At 35.7% G+C, this 12,578-nt stretch overlaps 1 protein-coding gene across 1 annotated transcript in view; it reads right to left on the reverse strand.

Annotated features, from left to right (window-relative positions):
• LOC107679020 (sortilin-like) overlaps positions 1 to 10,086 on the reverse strand; it is an 18,977-nt gene extending 8,891 nt beyond the window's left edge. Inside the window, exons 1-10 of the mRNA XM_016474435.1 lie at positions 9,489 to 10,086; positions 7,134 to 7,193; positions 6,149 to 6,222; positions 5,951 to 6,053; positions 5,540 to 5,701; positions 5,052 to 5,125; positions 2,697 to 2,743; positions 1,774 to 1,928; positions 1,557 to 1,701; positions 1,186 to 1,341 (exon numbers count right to left, since the gene is read on the reverse strand). Of these exons, the coding sequence (XP_016329921.1) occupies positions 1,186 to 1,341; positions 1,557 to 1,701; positions 1,774 to 1,928; positions 2,697 to 2,743; positions 5,052 to 5,125; positions 5,540 to 5,701; positions 5,951 to 6,053; positions 6,149 to 6,222; positions 7,134 to 7,193; positions 9,489 to 9,752 (1,240 nt within the window). The 5' untranslated portion in view covers positions 9,753 to 10,086. The remainder of the gene's footprint in view (positions 1 to 1,185; positions 1,342 to 1,556; positions 1,702 to 1,773; positions 1,929 to 2,696; positions 2,744 to 5,051; positions 5,126 to 5,539; positions 5,702 to 5,950; positions 6,054 to 6,148; positions 6,223 to 7,133; positions 7,194 to 9,488) is intronic.
• Positions 10,087 to 12,578: the final 2,492 nt, after the last annotated feature.

The raw sequence follows: 12,578 nt of genomic DNA on the forward strand, positions 1-12,578 counted from the left end.
GGCGTGTTAGAACGAGCCGTTTTAGGTAGGCGTGGCTGACTCTTAACTTTTATAAAGAATATCTCTTTGGATTTGAGACTTTAGTCTTTGCAACTTTACAGATCTTCTTTATGCACCAAGAGCTTGTAACACTCCAAAGAGAAAGGAAAAATTGAAATCGCATCATATGACCCCTTTAAAACACAAGGTGTTGAAATTAATTTAACTTTGAGCACTACTTTACAAGCGTAAATCAACCAGCAACAAACCTTAATAACACTGAAGGTGACATTTCACTTCATAGCGATCTATGGCACTAATTCAATGCATTGAACAGAGCTGACGCGGGAAATCCCCTTAAAAGTTGAAAGATACTACAACAAATATATCGCTTGCGTCCATCTTCTGTCAACTGATTTTTTTTCACTAATATATGACTTGACCTGAAGAAGGACAGACGCAGGTAATCACGCACGCTCAGTTCCCCAACACGTGAATGCAGTGTGATCTGAATGCAGGGAAATACATGCAAGTGAATCGTCATCATTTAGAAATGAGATCGCATTTATGTATGAATCGAGATCGTGATTTTTTTCCCCCCGATTAATCGTGCAGCCCTATTGATAATAATAAGAAATGTTTCTTGAGCACTAAATCAGCATATCAGAATGTTTTCTGAAGGATCATGTGACACTGAAGACTGGAGTAATGGCTGCTGAAAATTCAGCTTTGCCACAGCGTTGATATAGTTGACTAAAATTGAAACCATATAATATAAATATTTTTTGTCACTAATGAAACTAGTTAAAATATTATTAAAATATATAATAGTATCTCAGTGATACTAAAATAACACTGCTTTTCCATCACAGAAAAAAAAATTTTTTTTACAATATATTAAAATAGAAAATTATTACTATTTTACTGTAAATTCAACCTTGGTAAGCATAAGTATTTGAAATGTTCTTTCAAAAACATTAAAAAATCTTACCGACTCCAAACTTTTGAACAGTAGTGTATGCCATGTTAAATGTGAATATTCAAGTTTAAATTTAGAAAGTAAACAGCAAGTTATTATTTTGGAACTGCTTTTATCCATATTGATTTAAAGTATACTAAGTGATACAGTCCCCCTGGAGCAATCGGATATTAAATACACACACAGACTATAAGCATATGCCCATCTTGTGTAGGATGTAGTCATACCCTCAGCCAGCACGCTAGTAGTGAAGACTCCTCTGAGGGAAGTGACGTTCGTGAAGTCTGTCTCGCCACCTGGGGTCGTATACAGATGGCGTTCTAGAGACTTGGAATACACAGTGCCTCTGTCATCTGATACATAGATGGTGCCAAACCCAGTGTCTGGAAAAAAACACACAATACAGTTAAAAGACACAGAAACACTGAGGTCTATCAAGTAGCACAAATCTAAATGATATTGCAATATATCAGTGGTTGACCAATAAAAGTTTTCAATGCAGTAAATGATGTACCTATATAGCAGCACAGATAATATTATGATTGTTTATACTGTACAATAGAAAATGTTACATTGTAAACACATGCATAAAACCCACCTCCTGGTTCGTCCACATGCATGAAGACCATTTCATAATTGGCTGCCAGTATTGAATAAAACTGCTCATGACCGACAGGAGGAAGTTGTGCCATGTTCCACATCTCACCTTTGTCTACCGACACATGTATTGCCCGTATCACGTCCTAAAGAACATGCACACAGTTAACACATCACATTCATGCCTTCATATATTCACACACAAAACTCTCACACACCTCTGACGCTGACGGCATTATGTTTCCTGACCCAGCCATAACTGATGCGAACAGGAAGCGTCCACCGATCCCAAAAGAGTAGATCCTCTCAGCGACTGTTTTAATATTAACGCCAAAGTCAACTGACTTCCTCAGCACCAGCATCCCTTTATCATCTGAAAAAAAAAAAAATCAAACTCAAACAGTGAAAAATATTACTACAGAAATATATGGTTTTATGAGTTGCTGATACGGCATGGGCCGCAGTGGTAATAACACAAGGTTTGCTGACTCAAATCCACTGTGGGATGCTAAAATCTAATTCAAAAAGCTTCTAACAACACTTAATCTAAACAATATTAAAGAGCTCTTGAGCAACACCACTCACAGGATGCTGCATCATCCCCTCTGACACTGGTGCACCTTGCAAAAAAAGCACGCACACTCATTGCCAAACAGGAAAAGAAGCGTAAAAGTGTGCACTTTCACTCAATTGGGCTCAAAGGTAAAGATGGGCGCTGACAGGACCAGTGTGAGAGAGTACTGGGACAGCTGACGGGACTGTCAGTGCAGTATTGTCACATTTGTCGATCAAGTACTAGTGTTTATATGTATTGCAAACTAAAACATCTGGTTTTCAGCCAATTGCTGTTGCAAATTTGGATAAAAATCTAACTGGATAACATAGATGAGGTTTGTGATAAACCTATGTTGCACTATTTTTGCATGTTATGTTATGCATAACGTTATGTTTTTGCATTATGTGTTTATGAATTGATAGCTGTGAAATTTCCAGCTATTATTGCAAATAATAAAAATTACAATTTTAATGCAGTGACTAATGCACAAGGATGTAAAAACAGAAATAAACATAAAATTGATATATACACACACACACTCATGTCACCACACCTTAGATCAACAAAGATATAAATATTACTCACAGCAAGATCCGTTAAGGTTGGTGGAGAAGAACAGAGTATCCATTCCCCTGTGGAAAAGAGGAAGAGAGAATTGATCCGTGAGATTCAACTCAAAACAACAGCAGTCAGATCAGTCATTTGTTTGCAGAATAAAAAGTACAAACATGCTGCACACTAAAATGTCAAGGAAGAAGACACAGTTTGTGACAATCACTACACAAGCCATATTTTTGCATTATAAATAACATATGAACAAAGCAACAAGAAGCTGGTTACATAGCGATTGATTCTGCATTCAAATTCATGGCATTGTTGTAACAGAATAGCTAGGATTGTCTGAGATCATATGGCGTATTGTTAAGACAAGACCTAAGGGAGTGACTCAGGTTGAGGAGTCTTCAGGTTGCCAAACTGCTGGAATATTACCAACAAAGTTGTTATAGTGAACTAAAACTAAAATTTGAAATAAAATCAGCATTAACTAAAATGAAATTTAAAAAAACTTTTATTTCAGTTAGTTGCCAAAGCAACATTTCTCATTTTCATGTAGCTTGATGCACAAAAATAATTATAAATAAAACTGAAATAACAAAATAATAAAACATATATACACAAAAGAAGAAAAAAAAACAATAAGAGTAAAAATTACAAAAACACAACAAAATTACTAAAACTTTAATTAAAATGGAAAATACAAAAATAGAACTAATTCAAATATATATATATATATATATAACACTGCAAAAAACTACAACTTAATTGCATTTCTAAAAGTTTCTAAAATTAAAATGTAGGTGGGCTATTCCATGCAGTACATTTTCTTATATTGGATAAAATATTAAATTTAGAGTTTTTTAAGATAGAAATTATATGATTTAATTTTCTTTTATTACAATTTAAAGGGTTAGTTCACCCAAAAATGAAAATTAGCCCATAAATTACTCACTCTCAAGTCATCCTAGGTGTATATGACGAATCCAGTCGGAGTGAACTAACCCTTTAATGGTTTGAGCAGCTGATTTGACCATGTTCCTATTAGCTATGTAAAATCTCAAATTAAAAACTGGATTTTTTTTTTAAAGGTGTATCTTAATTGTTCACCTTTCTCTAATCAAAATATTACTTATAATTCACTTCTCAGTATCGTTTTTCGTAAGTATCATTTAGCTGTCCTCTGTATCTTTTTCTATTCTGGTACTCTTTTAATGACTTCATCCTCCAGGAAGTGACACCATTTGTGGCAAGAAAACAGTACAAACATCTTACACTTTAGCACCAGATTTGGATGAATTCTGAGATTTTTTTGTGGTATCACACTAAATCACCCCAAGCCCTCTGAAAAATAACAGAAATCTGCATGATAAATTAAATAAAAAATCCAATTTCCATTTCTGATTCAAAATTTTAATCACTCACTTTAGCGTTTTATTTCCATTCTGTTAATTTTCTTGCCATTGCATAAATAATCAAGTTATAATTAATAAACCTGATAAAGTGTTCAAGCTTAACCGGTCCATTTCTGAAACTGTACACTTATATTGATGCTTCCTTAAATTACAACACAAGCTGAATGTTGTAATTTAAATGTGAATATTTTCATTTAAAAGGAAGTGCATAACCGAAATGAATCAGGTTTTTGGTGTGGCTTTTCTGGCTTCTAAAGTCATGCGTGACCTTTGTATCCTCTTTTCATGTGTAGTGCCGTACACAGTAGGCTCAGGCTCTCAAGATAAAATTGGACTGATCTGACCCAATTTCCTACTGCCGTTTTGATCTGGTCTTTCAAAAAAGGTGGGATACTGTTCTTTTTTTTTAAACTAGGTTACCAGGAAGGCTGCAGGGACCACTGAGAATGAAACTAACCTACAGGCAGGAATGCTCAGAGGAGGTATATATAAATACTAAAAAGTTCCCAAACAGATCTGGCAGCCTTGGTCAAACATTCAATGTTCAAATTAATAATTAGCCTCACTGAACTTCCTTGTCAATATAACTACTTCCCTGTTGAAGTGTATAAATAAAAGACTGTTGAATTCTGGAGAATTTAACTGAAACTGGAGAATTTAACTGAAGTTTAATGCAGCTGTTTATCTGGAGCAGGCAAGCTTCCTCGGACATTTGAAAGCTGAGCCGTGTGGAAAAACAGGGTGACTCAGCAGAGAATGTCTCGTGTTGCTGCCATGGTGGCCATATTTGCATGTTTGTGTTTTTGTGTGTCCTGGATGTGCAGCCGTGAAAAGAAAGATCCCGATCACTGGTCAAAACATAAAACAAAACAGGCCCTACTATATAAAGTCTCTCCACCCTGAACCCCTTGTGTCTTCACAAACATAAAACTCATTCCTAGAGTGGTTTTAACAATCATAAAAAGCTTACCATTTGACCACACACACCATCTCATGGATTTTCACCCATGTTGCACCAAAGTCTTTGGAGATCCAGAGATCACGCTGAAACAACAGCAATAAGATGATATTATGTGATTTATTATGATATTATGCACCACTTGAAAAGCAAAAAAAAAAAGCCCTATGAATGTATATCTTCTTGTTTTTAAAAATATACTTGAGGAGGAAGTGAATAGCAAATATCTACAATAAGGATATTTAATATGCTCTCATGTCATTCAGATAAGCACAAACAAGAACTCTTATCAGTTCAGGAAACCTAACATGTATTGATGACAGTTTTGAACTTCACTTTGAGATAAACTAAGGGCTTAAATGCAATATGTGGCCATAATGCATACAAATTTACTCTAATTAAATTCTTAAACTGATCAATTGGCTCTTAGAAACTTCCCATTCAACACCAAAAAGTTTCAATCAATAAGGAAATAGCACAAATGTTTTAAAGGCTCTCACCGTGGCGCTGATGGCTACAAGCACATCCGAGTTTTGAGGGTTGTACATTATCTGCATTAGTGGGTGGAAAGGCAATTCTGTGTGGATGAAACTCTTGCCAAAATCTCTTGAATGGAAAATTCTGGCACCACTGCCTCCGGAAGCATCTCCCGTGAGGATCACCTATGGGAAAAAGTATCAGGACTTTAAAGTGCTGTCACAAATCTGTGTAATTGCACTGAGTATTGAAACAGCAGCAAAGAACAGAAAGTTCAACTGGTCTATTTTTACTGTGATTGACATGCTGCATTTAAGTATCTACAGGCCAATTCAGCAGTTTGAGAAACAGCTTTAACATAACAGCGTCCCAGCTCCTGTGGGCTTATGAGGAGAAGTTACTGAAACGCTGGACTTTTGACATGTCTTGCCCACCTTGCCAGAGTTTTCCGGACCAATAGCGATCCCATAGTCAGTGCTGATGAAGGTGTTGTTGATAAGTTCTGTGACATCCTCAAACGACTTTCCATAGTTTTCACTACACAAAGAGTGGAGGATTGAGAAAGAAATTAAGTAAAGCAAATACTACATTGATGTTACAAAAACAAACACACGATTAAAACCAGCACTCACCTCCTGTACAGTTTAGACTGACCGAATCTCAGGAAGACTATTGGCATCTGAAATGTTGTCAGGGCCAGCACAACCTAAGATTGAGACATGAAGACAGTTATTTACTCTGACACAAATCTTCATAACATTTTATGGGAAACTTCTCATTCTTTCAGCCCAGGATTAAACTGCATAATTGCTAGGAAGCACAGCTACTAACCATTCAAAAGTCTGGGGTCAATAAAATTTTTTTATTTATTAAACAAAATTAGTACTTTTATTCAGCAAAGATGCAACTGATCAAAAATGACAGCAAGGACATTCATTCATTTGAACTTTCTATTGAAAGAATCCTGAAAAAGCATCATGATCATGAACTGTTTTCAACACTGATAATAAAAAATGTTTCCTGAGCGGCAAATCAGCATATCAGAATGATTTCTGAAGGATCATGTGACACTGAGGACTGGAGTAATGATGCTGAAAATTCAGCTTTGCCATCACAGGACTGAACTACATTTTAATATATATTCAATCAGAATACAGGTATATTAAACTGTAATTACTGTTTTAATGTATTTTTGATCGCAGTCTTGGTGAGCATAAGAGACTTCTTTCAAAAACTAAAAATCTTACAGACTCCAAATTTTGAATGGTAGTGTATTATTTTTATTGCAGTAATGGGCAGAGCAGCCATAGTCAGAGTAAAAATAAGGACTTCTTGACATGGCCTTGAATGTCCACTGGAACGTGAGAGAGGTCAAACTGGTTATGAGGTTGCATTTGGCCATAATGACAGTTGTGTTTATTTTTCTTTGTGAGCCTTGTGAACAGCCAAAGATATCTGCATAGATTATCTAGACAGTCTAAATTTAAACCTAAAGCTAAAAAGTCCTCATCTAAACTCGAATGGAACTTTTAGCATGGTGGAAGGTTCTTCCGGGCGACTTCATCTCAGAACATGACGCATATGATAGTGTGTGTAATTAATCAAAGCGAAACTCACCCCAGTTCCATCTCCCACCCAGGCCAGAGACACAGATCCACTGATATCTGGAAAGGTCCACTGAAAGAAATGCATTTTATTAATTAAGTGCATCATCCTGGAGTTTTTATACACACATAATAAGGGTTTTATTGCTTGTCCTAGAAAGACACTTTCAGCCTATGCAAAACACATGCTAGCCTTAAACAAAACACTCAATCAGAAACCTAGCAACTATACTCACAACAGTTAACAGTGAAACTCATAATAGTGCCATGAAGACTGATCTGACAAATAAATTGTGAAACTCAAGATGACATATCAAAACGGTGTTACATTTTCATCATCTGTTTGGTTTAGATACTGTAAGTGGCTCTCAACTGTTTTTACTTGAAGGCCCCCCATTGAAAATATTATTTGAAGATAACATGTCCTCTGGTATTTCTGCTGTAATTATGACAAACTTTTATCTAGACAGGGGTGTTGATATATTAAATTAATTTTAACTCAAACACAATTTAACTTGTGATTCTATAAGATTTCAATAAAATCAATGGTTATTGAGGAGGAAAAGGAAAAATGCCATTTTAAAAGTTTTTTTTTTTTATATAAATGATTAAACTTCCAACCCCCTTTTTGAAAGTGGGCCCCAGATCCATTGTTTGAGAACTACTGGTTTAGATGTTTTGTCATTTGTATTAAAAAGAATGGTGATGTATCACTGATCTGTTCTATTACACTGTCAAAGCAAATGCGAGTCTCATGAAAATCTCAAATGGGCAGATTTCTGACTGTCTCTCCTCTCATTTCTCTTGCTGAAACCCACAGTACACCTGGAAAGAATGAAGAGGACGACTAAAATACTTTCACTTTCTTGCTCTGGGCTTCATCTGTGACCCTTTAAATAACAGTTAAATCTTCTAATCCCATCTAGTGTTTCTGAACCCAGTCTAGAATTGAACATAAATCCAAACACTATATAAAGACTAAGTATAATCCTAAAACACTTTCCCCCGGTTTCACAGACAAGGCTTAAGCCTAGTCCCAGACTAAAATGTAAATCTGAGCTGTTTCAACTGAAAGAAACTTGCACTGATTGATCTTAAAATATATCAATGCCTTTGTTTTGTCCTAAGAGGGACACCAGTAATGTTTTTTGTAAGGCACATTTATAAAAAAATTACTTAAATGTCCTAATTGAACTATAGCCTAATCCTGGTTTAGTCTAAGCCCTGTCTGTGAAACCAGGCCTTTGAGACTATTTTCTGTTGATTAACACAGCTGTGGTAGATCCGGTAACCTCTTGTAAATTCATGATAACCTTCAACAGAAAGACAAACCACAGTAGCACTGTTTTAAAAAGATTAACACATCTGTGCAATGAGCAGAGGAAGTTAATTTGAGGGTTGGTGAGGTAGAGGTGAGATGATGAAGCTTCACCCAACCTTCAAACACCTTGACTGTTTCAGCTCATCTGACAAGAAGCAATCAAAAATATTTCCGAGAAAAGGAAGTCATTTTACATTGCAATGACTTGTGTCAGTGTTTATTCACTGCTCCATTTTGTAATATTAAGACTTGCTTGTATCAAACAGTATAGGGTTTAATGAAAATTAACATGCATCAAAAGGCCTAACTGGTTGTAAATAAAAGATAATTAAACCGGTTGTCATACCAGTTGAACTTATGCAAGTCAAACTAAACTTACTTGTCAACGAGGAACTTCAAACGCAATCAACATTTTATTGTTATAAAAACAGAAATGACAAAGAAAATGTATTTTGAGGGCTATGACAGTTACCATAGAAAACATACGAACAATACAATCTTATGCGTCTTCATATCACTCAAACAGTACTTTCGTTTTGAAAATGTTCTAGTAAAACAGAAATGTTGCACTATTAATCACATTTTACATTATTTACATTTCTGTTTATCACAAAAGTACTTTTACAATAAATTTGAATACGTTTGAGCTAAAAAAAAATGTGACGGGCTGTGTTTCAAAATCTAGTGAGCTTTAAATAACATTTAAACATGTATTCTTTAGAAACAAGTATCTGTCACTAGTACTATTTTTTACTGTTACTAGTTATTAGTCCTTATTCATTACATACTATTACATATTACTTAATATTCATTTGATACCAGTCAAAAAAAAAGATACTAGTCATTATTGACTTACTAGCAATTAAGTGTTAGCAACATAAAAACATGTTTGGTTTTAAAGTATAAATATTTGAACGGGTTTCCAAAAGAACTCTCGGTTAGAACGCACATATGCTGTCAAATATGCTGTCTAGTTAGGGTTAGGGGAAGATCCCTAGGTTTCGTGACAGAGCCGAGGGGTTGCATCGGTGCTTCGAGTGAACTTACGTTGTGCGTATTGCTAGTTAACTTGGGTTCAAATCCATCCAACCCATTACAGGAGTCTGATCCACCATCTGCGCTTCTTTTCTGGATGCGACGGTGGATCCGAGAAATATCTGCATACGATCCCGTCCCGATCAGATTTCTGGCTGCTACGGGAGACTTCACATACACCCGGTGTGCGTGATAAGATCTTGGTTCCACAAGGAAATCCACACTAAATGCCATGGGAAAGAATAAAAGTGCAATAAAGTATCCTAGGCCTCTCATTTTTCGTCTTCGGTGTATTTACAACACGACTGTGTTGCTGTTTAAATACGCATGAATTCCTCTGTGTCTCCCTCCTGAGCGGCTGCTGACGGTATCAACAAAAACAGACTGCCTGTGACAGCGAAAGGTCCCTACTGCTCATATTATTAGTGCTGCCTCCTAAGAGAGCACATCAACGCCCTTTTTTATTAGCTCTAGACAATTTCCAAGATCGCAAAAAAACCCGCATACAAACCGAGTTGCTCTGACAGACTGTATCCTTGACAGTATATCGTGTTAAATACTTCCAAAAAGAAAAGAGCAAACAAACAAATAACGGTGAAAAGAATGCACCTTGCAGAGTCTGCACATGACTGGCTGCAGCGACTGGTGCGATCTTCTGATTGGTCCGTGGCTGCACATTCTGTTTCTGTGAACCCGTGCGGTCAAGTTAGTTTGACACGTCACACTTCAGAGGACAGTAACATCTTGCGTTTCATACGTAAAATTATCTTCGGTGAAATATCAATATAACGGCTATAAACTCATAATGTCAGTTTCCTTTAGACCTATTTAATATGAAAACGTTTAACTGTAAAGATATTGTAAGATATGCTGTGCTTTTTTCAGATTATGCGAGTCTTTTTTATTGCCTATATTTGCAATTCTCAGACAATGTGACCAAATCCATGCATGCATGATCATCTTCATTTAAATGGCTGCACAAACAGTTTCTTTTAAAAGTCTAATAACAAACTGCACACTTTAGCCGCACACATGCTTTAGGCTACTTATTTTTATACCAGCAAAATAATTTAATGTCTAAACAATAGCAAGTGCATGACTCTTATTGTCAATACATTCTCAGTGAGATCACAGTGGAAAATCAAGTGTAGTCCTCCAATGTGCATCATGGAAGAAAGAAGCATCTGTTGGTGCACTTCACAGTTCAGCCTACAACATAATATTGCATTATCATCAAAGTCTCTGTGACTCATATGATAATAGAATAATTTAGTGCATCTTCCACCAGATTCTAACCATTTTATTGTTGTATTGCACCAACAAGATGTTAAGACAGTCACAGTTTCACAGTTACTGATGACACAATGGGAACATGTAAAAAAAAAAAAAATATATATATATATATATATACACCTTGCTACGTGTACTGCGTTAGGCTAACCGAGACTTGTCATTTGCACTTATATACTGTTGCTCTTTTGTTAGTTTTGACTGCTTTTATTGTCCTCATTTGTAAGTCGCTTTGGATAAAAGCATCTGCTAAATGACTAAATGTAAATGTAAAATACAACAAAGCGAAGGGTCAGTTGCTAGTTGTAATCAGCTGTTTGTTTTTAACCCTGCCCTTTTAAAATGTTTCAGTTTAGATTTCAGCAAGCAATGTGTTAAAGGTAGGCCATTTCACATACATTCTTACAATGTATTTATGTACCAAATCATAGAATTTTCAATTACATTATTACTGTATTGTGTGTGTGTGTCCATATGATTATGGCAAGATCTGGCATGGAATATAGCCTATCCCATGATCACAAACCATGTGACACAGAAAAAAAGGCGTATTGTGACTTCCAACAGTTTCTCTGTAATTCTGATCTGCAGTCATGCTTATTCTAGATCTACACTGCTGGCCGAGAGCCACATGCTTCCCATTCATACTCATCCTGTCTCTTCTATTAGCAAATAACATTTTGCTATTCGCTAAAGAAGTGAAGTATGGACGTCATTGCTTCTGTAAGGAAGATTATAATTCTAAATGTCAGCCCAATGTGACTGCAGTAATGCCTTTTTAACTTTGCAGTGCACTATACAATTCTACATGGGTGGAAAAACCCAGTAGCCCCTCAAAACCTGACATACAAGTAAAGATGGTGTGACCTGAATTCCTCAGTGACTGTATAAGGTCTGGGCACCTACTATCCATTGAGAGCTAGGAAACTTTTCAAAGTTAAGATGAAAGAAACTCCCAATGTCAGACTGTTATTTTTCACCATCAGTTGTGAATTTTAGGCCAACTGAGACCCTTTTATATGAACTTGTTACTTTTGCAACATCCTATGTATGTTAATGATGTTCACTCAACATTGTTTTACACAACATGGGAAAGAAATTTAAAGGGATAGTTCACCAAAAAAATTAAATTCTGTAATCATTTACAAACTCTCCAAACCTGTATGTGCTTTTTTCTTCTGTTGAACACAAAAGAAGATTTCGAAGAATGCTGGTAACCAAACAGCGGACAGTAACCATTGACGTCTATAGTTTTCTATAGTGTTTTCCCATACTGTGGAAGTCAATGGTTACCGTCAACTGAATACCGTGAACAGAATTTTCATTTTTGGGTGAACTATCCCTTTAATGTGTGGTGTCATTTTAAACCAAATTTAAATATTTAAAAATGCTTAAGATTTTATTTTTATTTTCTTTTTTTTTATCAAAATGTGCATTTTACTAAAAGCAAGGAGAATGTATAAAAACACTGGAGTGGGGACAGGGCAAAAATGCCAAAGGAAAAAATTATTATTATTTAAAATATTAATTAATGTAATAGGCCTATTAATATCAATATGTAAATAAAAGTAATAACAAATATTAAAATTTGGTATCGGCTATTCATTGCAGAGATTTACACGTAATAACAAAATTTATAAGCCAGATTTACACGTAATAACAAAGTCCCTTTAGTCTTTTGGTAATAAGGAACATTCTATGGCAATGAGCTGCCTCTGGTGAGAACTACATCTAGGTAAGAGTGTCCTCTTGTGGTCAAATCACATCAACGCTGAATGCTGTAAACACGTTTAATCCTCTGGGCCTCTTCGG

Source organism: Sinocyclocheilus anshuiensis, unplaced genomic scaffold (assembly GCF_001515605.1).
Source record: "Sinocyclocheilus anshuiensis isolate Anshui unplaced genomic scaffold, SAMN03320099.WGS_v1.1 scaffold13, whole genome shotgun sequence".
Taxonomy (NCBI): Eukaryota; Metazoa; Chordata; class Actinopteri; order Cypriniformes; family Cyprinidae; genus Sinocyclocheilus; species Sinocyclocheilus anshuiensis.